The following is a 17,702-nucleotide window of genomic DNA, read 5'->3' as shown; positions in this document are numbered from 1 at the left end:
GACAAAGAGGGGTTTTGGAGAATGGGGTGAGGGAGAGAACAGGAGTTTGTGTTTGAATAAAATTGAAGATATTAAATTGGTGGTCATCACTAAGTAGAGGATATTTGGAGACACAGGACTGGGGGAGCTTAGCAAGGGAATGTGTACACAGAGGAAAAAAAGCACTCACAAAAATGGGCTGTATGTATTTCAGTGTCAGGAGGTCAGCAGGTTCTTAGCATAACTAGAAATGAAGGTCAGTAATACCTTCAAGTATACTGTGAAACTATTTTTAGAAACTTAGAGGAATCTCAAAACATAAATTCTTTGCTTGAATGAGTACTCTGCAAGTTTTCGTTGATTCTGGAAGATGAAACAGACACCTTTAACTACAATCTGAAATTGGAAAGCGATAACCACCATTTCACCTTCTAGAACTATATTTCTATAATCCCATGGGTCAAGCTTCTCCAACTTTCAAAACATTTGGTAATAAAGGTAAAACAACATATTTAGATTACCTTCCCCCAAATAGCACAAAATTATCTACTACAGAGGAACTACATTTGTGTCCTGAATAAGACTCATCAGTCATCAGGTGATGCTCAAAGCATGTGAGGTAATGATATACTACACAGCTGTCTGATCCTCAGATGTTACTTTGGAGGCTGATGATAAACTACAGGTCTGACAACTCACTTTCCATTTCAAGATATTTCTTGAACTTTTCTTATTGTGACAGGCAACCAAATTGATTAAACCTAGTCATGGGATTTGACACTACAGCCAGCAGACTTCTATTTGTTGATTGCTATTGATTTTCTTTGATACCTCATTTAAAAATCAATAGTTGGAAAGAAAAATAGGCTTAGTTTACACATACTTAAACATACTACTGTATGCTGGAGGAGGCACAAGTTTGGCAGGGCTTTGGCATCCAATTATAAGAAGAGCTCTTAACAGGTGAAAGCAAGGGCTTTAGATCGATACACAGTTTTCTTTCCCAATCAAAGAAAGTGGCTATAAATTAGGCTCATCAGTATTATTTTCAAGGCTTTCTTAAAGCAAACAAGTTTAAACTTTTGTGCCGGGCAGAGGGTCTTCCTTAGATTTACATTAAAAAGGATATATCACTAACAGTTTCTGTTTTGTTTTGTTTTTAAGGATATTTATGGTACCTGGAGTTCATCCGGGCTTTTATCTTTTTGGCTTTTTTTTTATTTTTCTGCCGCTCTTCTCCATCTTTCAAAGGCTCTGGTAGAGCTGCACTTTCAACCACAATGTCAATAATATACTTCTTTAAAGAAAGATGCTCCTGCAAGATAAATAAATAATGATGATGATGATGATGCTGGTTAAAAAATAACATAGCATTGCTACAGACTACAGTGAGTATAACAGTATATAGATGAAAGTAAAAGTAATCTTTATGAAATTCTGGTGTTCACAATTGCTTTGGAAAACACTGAAGAAATTGTTTTACTTAAGATTTCATTGACTTAAGGAAGGCACATGATGTGATGAGCACTGGGTGTTATATGAAACTGATAAATTATTGAACACATCTGAAACTAATGATGTACAAGTTGGCTAACTGAATTTAAGTTAAAAAAAGGATTTCATTGACTTACCAAACCTTTGCTGCACATCAGCTGTGATAAATGCTAAGGATATAAGGACATATGCCTGTTCCTCACAACTACACAGTGTAGAAAGAGAGGTTTAAAACACACACACACACACACACACCCCTACAATAGCAACCAGTAAGTGCCCATTAGAGTGTTAGAGTGCTATAGGAGTTCAAAAGGGAAACAAAAGCACTATTCAGTCAGTGAGGGTGAGGAGGAAAGGTTTCAAGAAGGAAGTACCATGTCTGCTATCTCTTGAAGGATGGACTGAATTTTAACATATAGATATTGGATATATGTGTGTTTGTTTGGGCTGGGAGTTGGGAAAGGTGGCATGGTCCAAGCTAAAATGAATACCCAATCTTAAGTAACACCCTGTACTATCTGCCATCTCTTTATTCTGTTTATTTTTCTTCAAAGGACTTGCCTAACATCAAATATTCACTTGCAGTCTTCTGCAGTAGAATATAAGTTTCATGAGGGCAATGACTTTGTTTTGCTCACTGACATTTCTATATCTGGTACTGCACCTGGCATATGGAAGGCAATCAATCAATAAGTATGTGTTAAATAAATGAATAAGTGAGAAAAGAGTAAAGTAATAAGAACTAATAACAGTACTTATGGTCAAATGAGTGAAGGTGCTCAAAAGGTGCAAACTTCCAGTTACATAAGATAAATAAATCCTGGGGGTGTGATGTACAGCATGGTGACTATAGTTAACAATACTGTATTATATGTTTGAAAGTTTCTAAGAGATTAGATCATAAAAATTCTTACCACAAGAAAAAATTGTAACTCTATGTGGTAATGGATGTTAAATTAGTTGTGATAATTATTTCACTATATATATATGTGTGTGTGTGTGTGCAAACATACATTTCAAACATTATGTTGTACACCTAAAACTAATACAATGCTGTATGTCAATTATATCTCAATTTAAAAAAACACAAAAATATTTATGAAGGCTTATTACTAAGCTAAGTTCTTCATATATAATCACTCATTTAGTCCTTCAAACTGTTCTTAGAACATATTAAGAAGATATGTATTTTTATTATTCCCATTTAAACTATGAGAACAAACACAAAAAGTCAAATTACTTACCCAAAGTTAGAAAGTCAAAATCATGACTGAGCAACTTTTACAGAGAGTAAAGTGATCAAGCCTAAATTTAAATCAGACAGTATGATTAGGCTGCCTATACTCTTGGCTGCTACCTTAGCAATATGACTGGAAAACAAGTTTGGGCCACAGAATTGTACTCATTATGAAAGTTTTCAAATCATAAAGTACCAAAAAATAAAAATAAACCCCAAACTCTACAGCCAAAGGGAGAAAATATTCTCTCAAAAGCAGAAGCAATTATTTTCTTTGATAAGCTAGGCCTGTTGTATGGGAGGACACCTTTATTTCAAATCCAGAAAAAATAACCCAGGTCTCAAATCAAATGAAAGCAATATTATAAATAAAGATAATCCTCTTATCATATCTCCTAAGGATACATGGTACAAAGCAAGTTATATGTGAAATCACCATCCATGTTATCATTTTTTGAATATTTAATATGTTATCAGTAAAGGGCTAAATTTCATACATTATTTCAAGATGCAGACACTATATAAAAAAACTTGGGGCTCTATCCAGAACTATCAAAAATCATATCTATTTAAAGAACAATTTACATACACAAACACACATGCATTATGTACCCACATTAACATTTTTAAAAATCTTAAAAAAAATTTTTTTTAAATCTCAAAACTATGAACAAATGAGAATATATTTATATATATATATTTTTAAAGATTTTATTTATTTATTTGAGACAGAATGAGAGAGAGAGAGAGCTCATGAGAGGGGGGAGGGTCAGAGGGAGAAGCAGGCTCCCCGCCGAGCAGGGAGCCCGATGCGGGACTCGATCCCGGGACTCCAGGATCATGACCTGAGCCGAAGGCAGACGCTTTACTGACTGAGCCACCCAGGCGCCCCTATATTTATATTTTTGTTTGACTATTTTAATAGTAAGTTATTTCTCAATACAAAATGAGTGTTAATTATAGAAAATATAAATAAAATTAAGAATAAAAATCTCAAAAAAATCCACAAAAAAACAAAACAAAACAAAAATCTCTAATACTAACACCTAAAAATAATTTGAGTACATCCTTCCAGACATTTTTTTTGTATATATATTTTTGTGAAAGTGGGATACACCATTTATGGTATTTTATAAACTGTTTTTTCATTTAACATTGCAAATATAGGGGTGCCTCACTGGCTTAGTCGATTAAACATCTGCCTTCAGCTTGGGTCATGATCCCAGGGTCCTGGGATCCAGCCCTACATCAGGCTCCCTGCCCTGCTTTTCGCTCTACCTCTGCCCCCCCAACCCCCGCCCCCCCCCCCGCTTGTGCTCACTCTCTATCTCAAAGAAATAAAATCTTAAAAAAAAACCCACTGCAAATATATTCATACCATTAAATAATATTCTACAACATAATCTAGTGGCTGTAAGGTATTCCATTTCATGAATACGCCTAATTTTACTAAATGCTTTATTTTTAGATATTTGGATAATTTTTTATTTTCAATATTATAAATATCAGTGCAACAAATATTCCTACAGTTAAAATTTTAAACACATAATCTACTTATCCCATATGATCAAATCATAGAACTAAAATTCCTGCTTTGCAGATTACACATATTTTTAAGGATTTTCATTAAGTGTTCCCAAACTGAACAACCAAAATGGGGATTAATTTATATCTCTACAAGTGATTTGCCAGTACCTAGTATTTCTATTTTGTTTGTATATCTGTCAATCTGTTGTCTGAAATACTGGTGTTAGTATGTTAGACCATTTGTATTTGTCCTCTATGACTTAAAATGTTTCTTTTGTCTAGTTTTCTATAAACACATTTCAAGTTATTATGTATTTCTTTCTAGTTGTTCGCATTATATTTTAGTTTCTCTAATAAACAAATCAGTTCTGGGTAGTAAAAGAAACACATTGTTGGATATGACAGAGGATAACTAATAGTCATTTCCTCATTAAAACTATAAAGACTTTATACAGGAAGGTTTTGAGATGGCTTCTGAAGATGGAAAGCATGTATAAAGGTTTTCAACATAAGGAGTGATTGAGAAAATTATGGTATATTCCCATGAGGAAGTATTAGTCATTAAAATGCTTGTAACAGAAGATTGTGAATAGAAGAAGGCAGTGGCAGGAAAGTTTTAGATTCTTCCTAAATTACCATATAGAACTGAAAGAGCAATTACATATAAAAAGCAAAACCCACAGAAAATATTTACAATAAAACAAGGTGACAATGTATCCTCCTAACCCCCAAAAAGAAGTAGGTGAGGTCAAATTATCAAGACATCAACAGGGTTTCAGTGTCTTTGAAGGAGAAATCAAAGGGAAACAAAAGAGTGAATAATGAACTTCAAAACAGAATTCTAGGAAAGGAGGCATTTTTCACTGGAGAACTTAATAGGCCAATTTGAGAATAGAATTTAAAATGGAAAGAAGTTTACCAATTCCAATGGCAGGTGAATGAAATGTAGCTGCATTAAAGACTGAACAATTTGGGGCGCCTGGCTGGCTCAGTCGGTTAAGCGACTGCCTCCGGGTCACGTCATGATCCTGGAGTCCTGGGATCAACTCCCGCATCGGGCTCCCTACTCAGCGGGGAGTCCACTTCTCCCTCTGACGCTCTCCCCACTCATGCTCTCTCTCTCATTCTCTCACAAATAAATAAATAAACTCTTGAAAAAAAAAAAAGGCTGAACAATCTGGTGAAGGCTAGTCCCTTATGAACTCTCAAAACTGATCCATGGAAGAAATTGACACAAAAGGAATATAATTGAGCAAACTAGAGATGATAATGAAAAATGGGAAAATGGTGTGATAAAAGGAGAGCAAAGAAACAGAATCAAGAAATTTTGGGGTGCCTGGGGGATCAGTCAGTTAAGCATCTGCTTTCAGCTCAGGTCATGATCTCAGGGTCCTGGGATCAAGCCCTACATTGGGCTCCCTAGTCAGCAGGGAGCCTGCCTCTCCCTCTCCCTCTGCTGATACCCCTGCTTTTGTTCTCTCTCTCTCTCACAAATAAATAAAATCTTTAAAAAAAACTCTCAGAACAAGTTACTGTATGTTACACAAAAATAATAGAAAAGCAGCTCCAAGAAATTTAATAGCTACCCCAAGTCACTACTTATTCTAAAGGTCGTATAAAACTAATTCCACATAAAAGTATCAAGGTCAATAGTCAAAACTATTAAAAGAAAAAAAAATGAACCAAAACTAAGCAACAATACAAATGATGAAAACACACCAAAAAATTACACGCAACTAATGAGTTGTTGAACACTATCAAAAACTAATGATGTGGAGGACTAAGATGGCAAAGGAGTAGGAGACCTAAATTTCGAATGGTCCCAGGAATTCAGCTAGATAGCTATCAAACCATTCGGAACACCTACAAACTCAACAGGAGATTGAAGAAAAGACCAGCAGCAATCCTGTGAATAGAAAAGCAACCACTTTCCAGAAGGTAAGAGGTGTGGAGAAGTGAATCCGAGGTGATATTTGGGAACATAAACCATGGGGGGAGAGAGCCTCCGTCAGCTGACTACCAGCAAGTGATAGAGCAGCGGAGTACAAAATTGGAACTTTTAGAAGTCTGCTCTGCTGAGGGATGTCAGTCCGGTGGCTAAGCAGGGGATGGAACCCTAACTGGGACAGTGTGGTCTCAGGAGCCTCAGGGTGACAGAAAGACTGGGGGTGTCTCAGTGTGGCAGAGCTCCCAGGTATTGGAACAAGGAAGCTGGCTACAAAGACAGAGCCGAGGAGTGGGCTCTCAGCTCATGGTTGCCATAAACTGTGATGCGTGGCGCGGGTGGGCCACTACTCTTCCAGCAGGGACCCAACAAGTGGCAGATCCGGGAAGTCTCCCCTTCCTCCCCCAGGAGGAGAGGCGCGGGAGAGCACTGCAGGAATCTGCTGGGTTTGGAGACTCCAAATGGGGTCGTGTGCCAGAGACAGAAACGCTCGGTCACAGGCCAGGTGAGCATGGAGTGCAGCTGGAGAACAGGAAGAAAGGAGTGATTGACTGCTTTTCTCTGAGGGCGCACTGAGGAGTGGAGCCCCGAGTTCTTGGCTCCTCCAGGGCAGAGACTGGGAGACCGCCATTTTCACTCTCATCCTCCAATTCTGTATGGAAAGCTTGCAGGGAAGAAAAGCTACCGAGAGCAAACCTGAACAGATTACTTGGCCTGGCCCCCGACAAGGGTGGTGCAGTTCTGCCTCGGGGCAAAGACATTTGAGAATGTCTGCAACAGGCCCCTCCCCCAGAAGATCAGGAAGAACATCCAGCCCAGACCAAGTTTACCGATCAATGAGAACAGCAAAACCCCAGGGCTAGGGGAATATAGCACATAGAATTCATGGCTTTTCCCCATGATTCTTTAGTCTTTCAAAGTTAATTTTTAAAATTTTCTTTAATTTTTTCTTTTTCTTTTGAATTTTTCTTCTTTCCTTTTTCAACCAACATATTATTTTATCAATTCCTTTTTTAAAATCTTTTTTAATTTTCACTTTTACAGGCACATTCTATCCCTTCAATGTATTTAACCTTATTTTTTGTGCATATATATATATATATATATATATATTTATATATATATATATATATATATATAAAAGTCTTTCTTTGTTTAAAATTCTGGGATACAGTGTCTTCTAACAGACCAAAATAAACCCTAAATTTAGTGTATGGCTTTGTTCTAGTCTCCCACCTGATCATATTCTTTTTAAAAATTTTCCCCTTTCTTTTCCGCCTGGTTTCAGGTCTATTCTATTTAGTGTATATTTTTCTGAGGTTCTTGTAACCCTTTTAGCATTTTGTTCTCTCATTCATCTGTTCTCCTACGAACAAAATGACAAGACGGAAAAACTCACCTCAAAAAAAGGAACAAGACTCATTACCGACTGCCAGAGACCTAATCAATACAGACATTAGTAAGATGTTGGAACTACAGTTCAGAATGACGATTATAAAGATACTACGTGGGCTTGAAAAAAGCATAGAAGATACTAGAGAATCCATTTCTGGAGAAATAAAAGAACTAAAGCCTAACCAAGGCAAAATCAAAAAGGCTATTAATGAGGTGCAATAAAAAATGGAGGCTCTAATTGCTAGGATAATTGAGGCAGAAGAGAGAATTAGTGATATAGAAGACAAAATGATGGAGAATAAAGAAGCGGAGAAAAAGAGAGATAAACAATTACTGGATAACGAGGGCAGAATTCAGGATATAAGTGATACCATAAGACAAAACAATATTAGAATAATTGGGATCCCAGAGAAGAAGAAAGAGAGAGAGGGGGCAGAAGGCATATTGGAGCAAATTGTAGCAGAGAACTTCCTTAATTTGGGAATGGAACAGGCATCAAAATCCAGGAGGCACAGAAAACCCCCTCAAAATCAATAAAAATAGATGTCAAAATTCTGACATCTAATAGTAAAACTTACGGATCTCAGAGACAAAGAGAAAATCCTGAAAGCAGCTCAGGACAAGAGACACCCACAGATTTAAACTGAGGGGGTGGAAACCATTTACCATACTAATGGACCCCAAAAGAAAGCTGGGGTGACAATCCTTATATCAGACAAATTATATTTTAAACCAAAGACTATAATAAGAGATGAGGAAGGACACTATATCCTACTTAAAGGGTCTATCCAACAAGATCTAACAATTGTAAATATCTATGCCCCTAACATGGGAGCAGCCAATTCTATAAGCCAATTAATAACAAAAGAAAAGAAACACATCGACAAAAATACAATAATAGTGGGGGACTTTAACAACCCCCTCACCGAAATGGACAGATCATCTAAACAAAAGATCAACAAGGAAATAAAGACTTTAAATGACACACTGGACCAGATGGACTTCACAGATATATTCAGGACATTCCATCCCAAAGCAACAGAATACACATTCTTCTCTAGTGCACATGGAGCATTCCCCAGATTAGATAACATCCTGTGTCACAAATCAAGTCTCAACCGGTACCAAAAGACTGGGATCATTCCCTGCCTATTTTCGGACCACAATGCTTTGAAACTCAAACTCAATCACAACAGGAAAGTCGGAAAGAACTCAAATACATGGAGGCTACAGAGCATCCTACTAAAGAATGAATGCGTCAACCAGGAAATCAAAGAAGAATTAAAAAAATTCATGGAAACAAATGAAAATGAAAACACAACTGTTCAAAATCTTTGGGATGCAGCAAAGGTGGTCCTAAGAGGAAAGTATATAGCAATACAACTCTTTCTCAAGAACAAGGTCTTGGGCGCCTGAGTGGCTCAGTTGGTTAAGCGACTGCCTTCGGCTCAGGTCATGATCCTGGAGTCCCTGGATCGAGTCCCGCATCCCGGGAGCCTGCTTCTGCCTCTGACCCTCCCCCCCTCATGTGCTCTCTCTCTCTCTCATTCTCTCTGTCTCAAATAAATAAAAAAAAAAAGAACAAGGTCTCAAATACACGAACTAACCCTACACCTAAAGGAGCTGGAGAAAGAACAGCAAATAAAGCCTAAACCCAGCAGGAGAAGAGAAATAATAAAGATCAGAGCAGAAATCAATGAAATAGAAACCTAAAGAACACTAGAACAGATCAACGAAACTAAAAGCTGGTTCTTTGAAAGAATTAATAAGATTGATTAACCCCTACCCAGACTTATCAAAAAGAAAAGAGAAAGGACCCAAATTACTAAAATCATGAAAGAAAGGGGCAAAATCACAACCAATACCAAGAAAATGGAGGCAATTATTAGAAGTTAATATCAGTGGCTATATACCAATAAATTAGGCAATCTGGAAGAAATGGATGTGTTCCTAGAGACGTATAAACTACCAAAACTGAACCAGGAAGAAATAGAAAACCTGAACAGATCTATAACCACTAAGGAAATTGAAGCAGTCATCAAAACTCTCCCAAAAAACAAGAGCCCAGGGCCAGATGGCTTCCCAGGGGAATTCTACCAAACATTTAAAGAATTAATACCTATTCTTCTGAAACTGTTTCAAAAAATAGAAATGGAAGGAAAACTTCCAAACTCATCCTATGAGGCCAGATTACCTTGATCCCAAAACCAGACAAAGACCCCATCAAAAAGGAGAATTACAGACCAATATCCCTGATGAACATGAATGCAAAAAATTCTCACCAAAATACTAGCCAATAGGAGCCAACAGTACATTAAAAGGATTATTCACTACAACCAAGTGGGATTTATTCCTAGGCTGCAAGGTTGGTTCAACATCCATAAATCAATCAATGTGATACAATACATTAATAAACAAAAGAACAAGAACCATAGGATCCTCTCAATAGATGCAGAAAAAGCATTTGACAAAGAACAGCATCCTTTCTTGATCAAAACTCTTCACAGTGTGGGGATAGAGGGTACATACCTCAGTATCATAAAGCCATCTATGAAAAACCCTCAGCAAGTATCATTCGCAATGGGGAAAAATCCCTAAGTGTTCCCCCCAAGGTCAGGAACACGGCAGGGATGTTGTCTATCACCACTACTGTTAGTACTAGAAGTCCAAGCCTCAGCAATCAGACAACAAAAAGAAATAAAAGGCATTCAAATCAGCAAAGAAGAAGTCAAACTCTCACGCTTTGCAGATGATATGATACTTTATGTGGAAAACCCCAAAGACTCCACCCTAAAACTGCTAGAACTCATACAGGAATTCAGTAAAGTGGCAAGATATAAAATCAATGCACAGAAATCAGTGGCATTTCTATATACAAACAACAAGACAAAAGAAAGAGAAATTAAGGAGTCAATCCCATTTACAATTGGACCCAAAACCATAAGATATCTAGGAATAAATCTAACCAGAGAGGCAAAGAATCTGTACTCAAAAAGCTATAGAATACTCATGAAAGAAATTGAAGAAGACACAAGGAAATGGAAAAATGTTCCATGCTCATGGCTTGGAAGAACAAATATTATTAAAATGTCTATGCTACCTAGAGCAATCTACACATTTAATGCAATCCCTATCAAAAGACCATCAACTTTTTTCAAAGAAATGGAACAAATAATCCTAAAATTTGTATGGAACCAGAAAGGACGCCAAATCTCCAGGGGAATGTTGAGAAAGAAAAGCAAAGCTAGTGGCATCACAATTCCAGACTTCAAGTTCTACTACAAAGCTGTAATCATCAAGACAGTATGGTACTGGCACAAAAATAGACACACAGATCAACGGAACAGCACAGAGAGCCCAGAAATGGACCGTCAACTCTATGGTCAACTAATCTTCGACAAAGCAGGAAAGAATGTCCAATGGAAAAAAAACAGTCTCTTCAACAAATCGTATTGAGAACATTGGACAGCCACATGCAGAAGAATAAACTGGACCATTTCCTTACACCACACACAAAAATAAGACTCAAAATGGATGAAAGATGTCAAGGTGAGACAGGAATCCATCAAAAGCCTTGAGGAGAACACAGGCAGCAACCTCTTTGAGCTCAGCTGCAGCAACTTCTTTCTAGAAACATTGCCAAAGGCAAGGGATGCAAGGGGGGTCAGGGGATGGGTTTGCCTGGTGATGGGTATTAAAGAGGGCACATATTGAATGGAGTACTGGGTGGTATATGCAAACAATGAATCATGGAACACTACATCAAAAAATAATGATGTAATGTATGGTGATTAACATAACATAATAAGATAAAAAAATGCAAAAAAAAAAGAAGTGAAGAGAAAACAGAAGACACAGAAGAATGAATAAACACAACAAATGCCAGAGGCAAGATGGCGAAGGAATAGGGAACCCTGTTTCATCTGGTCCCCTGAATTTAGATGGATATCTATCAAACTATTTTGAACACCCACAAAATCAGCCTGAGATGTAAGAATATATATCTGGAACTCTACAAGCAGAAAAGGAACTGCTTTTGGAAGGTAGGACGTGTGGAGTTGTGAATCTGTGGGGAGATACTGGAAGATATACAGAATGGGGAGGGAGTCTCCATAAACTGGCTCCTGGAAAGCGATATAAAACTGGAGTGCAAAATCAGGACCCTTAGAAATCTTCTTTAGTGAGAGACATCCCTCTCTGAAAGGGTCTGTGGAAATGCAAAGGACAAAATTCTAGGTGGGGAATTGTGGTCTTGGGATCCAAGGAGGCACAGAGTGAATGGGGTGCCTGAACCAGTACAGTGCCCAAGCTGGGGAGCCAGGAATCAGGTTATGCTCAATGAGCCTAGGGGGGACTCTCAGCTTGGGTCGCCATAAATTGGGAGCCAGGGCAGTCAGTAATCACTCTTTGCCTGAGCAGCCTGAAAAGGACTTGAACGTGGGGGCCGTTTACCATCCCCTGGTAGGGGTGAAATGGCTGTGCCCACAACTGGGCAAAAGCTCTCAGGGCTCCCAGTAGTGGCACAGAAAGGACAGTAGGGCAGCACCCAACCATGACGCAGGAGCTGTGGGTGCACATGTGAGCCCATGGCAGCATATGGTTTTAGAGTCACAAAGGGCAGTGGCACTCTGGGAGAGTTGCCCCAGTGGGCACACACTGCAGGAGGCTGTGGGTTTTGGCGCATACAGAAGTGGAGACAATTTGTCCCAGAGGGTTAATGGAAGAGGGTGGACTGCGATCTTTCTGTTTTGGGCCAGAGGTCTGGGCATGGCATTTTTGCTGTGATCCTATGATGAGGACTGGAAAGTCTCCAGTGAACAAAAGCCACAGAGAGGACCTGTTCCACTGAGCCCGCCCCCCTGACAGGGGCTGGGCCAACTCCGCCCAGGTAGGGACACCTGAGAAGGACCATGGCAGGCCCCTCCCCCAGAAGACAGACTGGAAGAACAGGTGGATGACAAGCTTATGGATCCCACAAAACTCCAAAGCAAGGGGAAAACAGTATATTGAGCTCCATGTGTTCCCTCATGACTCGTTTATTTTTCAGATAAAATTCTCCTTTCTTTTTTTCTATGCTTTTTCTTTTTTTCTTTTTACCTTTTTCCCATTTCAACTAGATTCCTATTATACCAACCTATGTTTCATAGTCACTTTTTAACTTGCATTTTTTCACATCTACATTTTATAGATATATGCTTCATTTTAGTCCTTTTTTCACTCTATTCAATTATATATATTTTTTCATATGTATATTTATACATTTTATATATATATATATATTTTTTTTTTTTCTTTCCAATTTTGGGATGTAGTGTCTTCTAACACACAGCCCAAAATTCACCCAGGAACAAGTGGATCACCCTGCTTTGTCCACCCTGTGAGATTATAGTCTCTCTACCTCTCCCTTTTTAAATTTTTAAAAAAATTTTTTCTTTTATTCATGTGTTTCATTTTGACTTTATTTGCTTTTCTGTGGTGGCTTTCAACAACTTCAGATTTTTCTGGGGTGCATTTTGCTTGGGTCATGGTTGATATTTTGGACTCTGTTCATTTGTCCACCCATCGTTCTCTGGGGAGAATGACTAGAAGGAGGAACTCACCAAAAAAAAAAAAAAAAAAAAGAACCAGAGGCAATGTTCTCTGCTACAAAGCAAATCGATATGGATATAAGTAGGATGTTAGCAATAGAATACAGGATAGCAATCATAAAGTTAATAGGTAGGCTTGAAAAAAGCATAAGTGACAATACAGAATCTCTAAGGGTGGAAATGAGATCTAGTAAGGCCAAACGTAAAAATGCTATAAATGAGATGCAGTTTAAACTGGATGCTGTAACAGCTAGAGTCAATGAGGCACAAGAGAGAATAAGTGATGTAGAGCATAGGCTGATGGAAAGAAAGTAAGCTGAGGAAAAGAGGGAAAGACAACTAATAGTATATGAAAAAGGGCTTGGAGAGATTAATGATGCCATGAAACGTTCAAATGTCAGAATTACTGGGATCCCCAAGGGGGTGGAGAGAGAGCGAGGGCTAGAAGGTATCTTTGAGCAAATAATAGCTGAAAACTTCCCTGATCTGGGGAAGGAAACAAGCATTCGTATCCAATAGGCAGAAAGGACTCCTCCCAAAATCAATAAAAATAGATCAACAACCCATCATATAATAGTGAAGCTTGCAAATCGTAGAGCCAAAGAAGTTATCCTCAGAGAAGCTAAGGAGAGGAGGTTCCTTATGTATGGAGGGCAGAACATCAGACCAATCCACAGAAACCTGGCAATCCAGAAAAGGCTGACAAGACATATTAAGGGTATTAAATGAAAAGAACATGCAACCAGGAATACTTTATCCAGCAAGGCTGTCATTCAGCACAGATGGAGAGATAAAGAGCTTCCAGGACAGGCAGAAACTGAAAGAATGTGTGACCACCAAGCCAGCCCTGCAAAAAATATTAAAGGGGATTCTGTAAGTGAAGAGATACGCTAAGAGTAATATAGACCAGAAAGTAACAGAGACAATCTACAGAAACAGAGACTTTACAGGCAATACAGTGTCACTAACTTCATATCTTTCAATAGTTACTCTAATGGAAATGGGCTGAATGCTCCAATCAAAAGACACAGCGTTTCAGATTGGATAAAAAAGCAGGACCCATTCATATGCTGTCTACAAGAGGCTCATTTTGAACCTAAAGACACCTCCAGATTGAAAGTGAGGGGCTGGAAAACCATTTATTATACTAATGGACATCAACAGAAAGCTGGGGTAGCAATCCTCATATCAGACAAATTAGATTTTAAACCAAAGACTGTAGTAAGAGATGTAGAGGGACACTGTATCATAATTAGAGGGTCTATTCAACAAGATGATCTAACAATTGTAAATATCTATGCCCCCAACATGGGAGTAGCCAACTACATAAGCCAATTAATAACTAAAATAAAGAACCATACTGATAATAATGCATTAATAGTAGGAGACTTTAACACCCCACTCACAGCAATGGACACATCATCTAAGCAGAAGATCAACAAAGAAACAAGAGCTTTGAAGGACATATTGGACCATATGGACTTCATAGGTATATACAGAACATTCCTTCCTAAAACAACAAAACACTCATTTTCTAGAGTGCACACGGAACTCTCTCCAGAATAGATCACATACTGGGTCACAAATCAGGTCTGAAATGATACCAAAAGACTGAGATTATTCCCTGCATATTTTCAGACCACAATGCTTTGAAACTGGAACTCAATCACAAGAGGAAATTTGGAAGGAACTCAAACACTTGGAGCCTAAAAAGCATCCTGCTAAAGAATGAATAGGTCAACCAGGAAATTAAAAAAGAACTTTAAACAATTCATGGAAATCAATGAAAATGAAAACAGACTGGTTCAAAACCTATGGGATACTGCAAAGGCCGTCCTAAGAGGGCAGTACATAGCCATCCAAGCCTTTCTCAAAAAATTAGAAAAATCCCAAATCCACAAGCTAACACCTAAAGGTAAGCTGGAGAAAGAACAGCAAATAAAGCCTAAACCAAGCAGGAGAAGAGAAATAATAAAGATTAGAGCAGAAATCAATGAAATAGAAAGCAGAAGAACAACAGAACAAATCAACAAAACTAGAAGCTGGTTCTTTGAAAGAATTAGTAAGATCAATAAACCTCTGGCCAGACTTATCCAAAAGAAATGAGAAAGGACCCAAATTACGAAAATCATGAAAGAAAGGGGAGAAATCAACCAATACCAAGGAAATGGAGGCAACTATTAGAAGTTAATATCAGCAGCTATATGCCAATAAATTAGGCAATCTGGAAGAAATGGATGCATTCCTAGAAACTTATAAACTACCAAGACTGAAACAGGAAAAAACAGACAATCTGAAAAGACAATAACCAGCAAGGAAATTGAAGCAGTAATCAAAAACCTCCCAAAAAACAAGAGTCCAGGGCCAGGTGGCTTCCCAGGGGAATTCTATCAAATATTTAAAGAAGAAACAATACCTATTCTACTGAAGCTGTTTCAAAAAAATAGAAATGGAAGGAAAACTTCCAAACTCGTTGTATGAGGCCAGCATTACCTTGATCCCAAAACCAGACAAAGATCCCATCGAAAAGGAGAATTACAGACCATTATGCCTGATAAACAGGGATGCCAAGCTACTCAACAAGATCCTAGCCAAAAGGATCCAACAGTACATTAAAAGGATTATTCACCATGACCAGGAGGGATTTATTCCCGGGATACAAGGGTGGTTCAACATTCGCAAATCAATCAATGTGATAGAGCCCATTAATATGGGAAAAGATAAGAACCATATAAAATTCTCAATTGATGCAGAAAAAGCATTTGACAAAATACAGGATCCTGGGGCGCCTGGGTGGCTCAGATGGTTAAGCGTCTGCATTCGGCTCAGGTCATGATCCCAGCGTCCTGGGATCGAGCCCCGCATCGGGCTTCCTGCTCAGCGGGGAGCCTGCTTCTCCCTCTCCCTCTGCCTCTCTCCCTGCTCATGCTCTCTCCCTCTCTCTCTCTCTCTGTATCTCTGTGTCTCAAATGAATAAATAAAAAAAAATCTTTAAAAAAAAAATACAGAATCCTTTCCTGATTAAAACTCTTCAAAGTATAGGGTTAGAGGCAACATACCTCAATATTATAAAAGTCATCTATGAAAAGGCCCGGCGAATATCATTCTCAATGCGGAGAAACTGAGACCATTTCCCTTAAGGTCAGGAACATGACAGGAATGCCCACTCTCACCACTATTGTTCAACATAGTAGTAGAAGTCCTAGCCTCAGCAATCAGACAACAAAGAGAAATAAAAGGCATTCAAATTGGCAAAGAAGAAGTCAAATTCTCTCACTTCGCAGATGACATGATACTTTATGTGGAAAACCCAAAAGACTCCATCCCCAAATTACTAGAACTCATACGCAATTCAGCAACATGGCAAGATACAAAACCAATGCACAGAAATCAGTTGCATTTCTATACACTAACAATGTGACTGAAGAAAGAAAAATTAAGGAATCTATTCCATTTACAATAGCACCAAAAACCAAAGGATACCTAGGAATAAACCTAACCAAACAAGTAAAGGATCTATACTCTAGAAACTAAGAATACTTATGAAAGAAATTGAGGAAGACAAAAAGAGATGGAAAAATATTCCATGCTCATGGATTGGAAGAATAAACATTTTTAAAATGTGTATCTTGCCCAGAGCAATCTACACATTCAATGCAATCCCTATCAAAAGACCATCAACATTTTTCACAGAGCTGGAAGAAACAATCCTAAAATTTGTATGGAACCAGAAAAGACCCCAAATCGCCAGGGGATTGTTGAAAAAGACAGACAAAGCTGCGGACATGACAATGCCTGACTTCAAGCTGTATTACAAAGCTGTGATCATCAAGGCAGCATGGTAATGGCACAAAAACAGACACAAAGATCAATGGAACAGAACAGAAAGCCCAGAAATGTACCCTCAACTCTATGGTCAAATAATCTTCGATAAAGCAAGAAAGAATATCCAATGGAAAAAAAAGACAGTCTCTTCAATAAATGGTGCTGGGAAAATTGGACATCCACATGCAGAACAATGAAACTGGACCATTCTCTTATATCATACACAAAGATAAACTCCAAATGGATGAAAGACCTCGATGTGAGACAAGAATCCATCAAAATACTAGAGGAAAACACGGGCAGTAACCTCTTGGACATCAGCCACAGCAACTTCTTGCAAGACATGTCTCTACAGACAAGGGAAACAAAATAAAAAATGAACTATTGGCTGAGTAATCAGAAAGGATGAATACCCAACTTTTACATCAACATGGATGGGACTAGAGAAGATTATGTTAAGTGAAATAAGTCAAGCAGAAAAAGTCAATTATCATATGGTTTCACTTATTTGTGGAACATAAGGAATAGCATGGAGGACATTAGGAGAAGGAAGGGAAAAATGAAGGGGGCAAAATCGGAGGGAGAGACAAACCATGAGAGACTATGGACTCTGAGAAACAAACAGGGTTTTAGAGGGGAGAGGGGTGGGGGGATGGGTTAGCCTGGTGATGGATATTAAGGAGGGCATGAACTGCATGGAGTACTGGGT

At 38.3% G+C, this 17,702-nt stretch overlaps 1 protein-coding gene across 2 annotated transcripts in view; it reads right to left on the bottom strand.

Annotated features, from left to right (window-relative positions):
• Window positions 1-17,702, bottom strand: part of SCAPER (S-phase cyclin A associated protein in the ER) — a 523,695-nt gene that overhangs the window by 277,186 nt on the left and 228,807 nt on the right. For both annotated transcript variants that reach the window (XM_044917799.1, XM_044917800.1), the window contains one exon: window positions 1,158-1,294. In XM_044917799.1, the coding sequence (XP_044773734.1) occupies window positions 1,158-1,294 (137 nt within the window). The remainder of the gene's footprint in view (window positions 1-1,157; window positions 1,295-17,702) is intronic.

This window comes from Neomonachus schauinslandi, chromosome 9, assembly GCF_002201575.2.
Source record: "Neomonachus schauinslandi chromosome 9, ASM220157v2, whole genome shotgun sequence".
In the NCBI taxonomy this organism is placed as follows: domain Eukaryota; kingdom Metazoa; phylum Chordata; class Mammalia; order Carnivora; family Phocidae; genus Neomonachus; species Neomonachus schauinslandi.
This window is presented reverse-complemented; position numbering and strand designations above follow the sequence as displayed.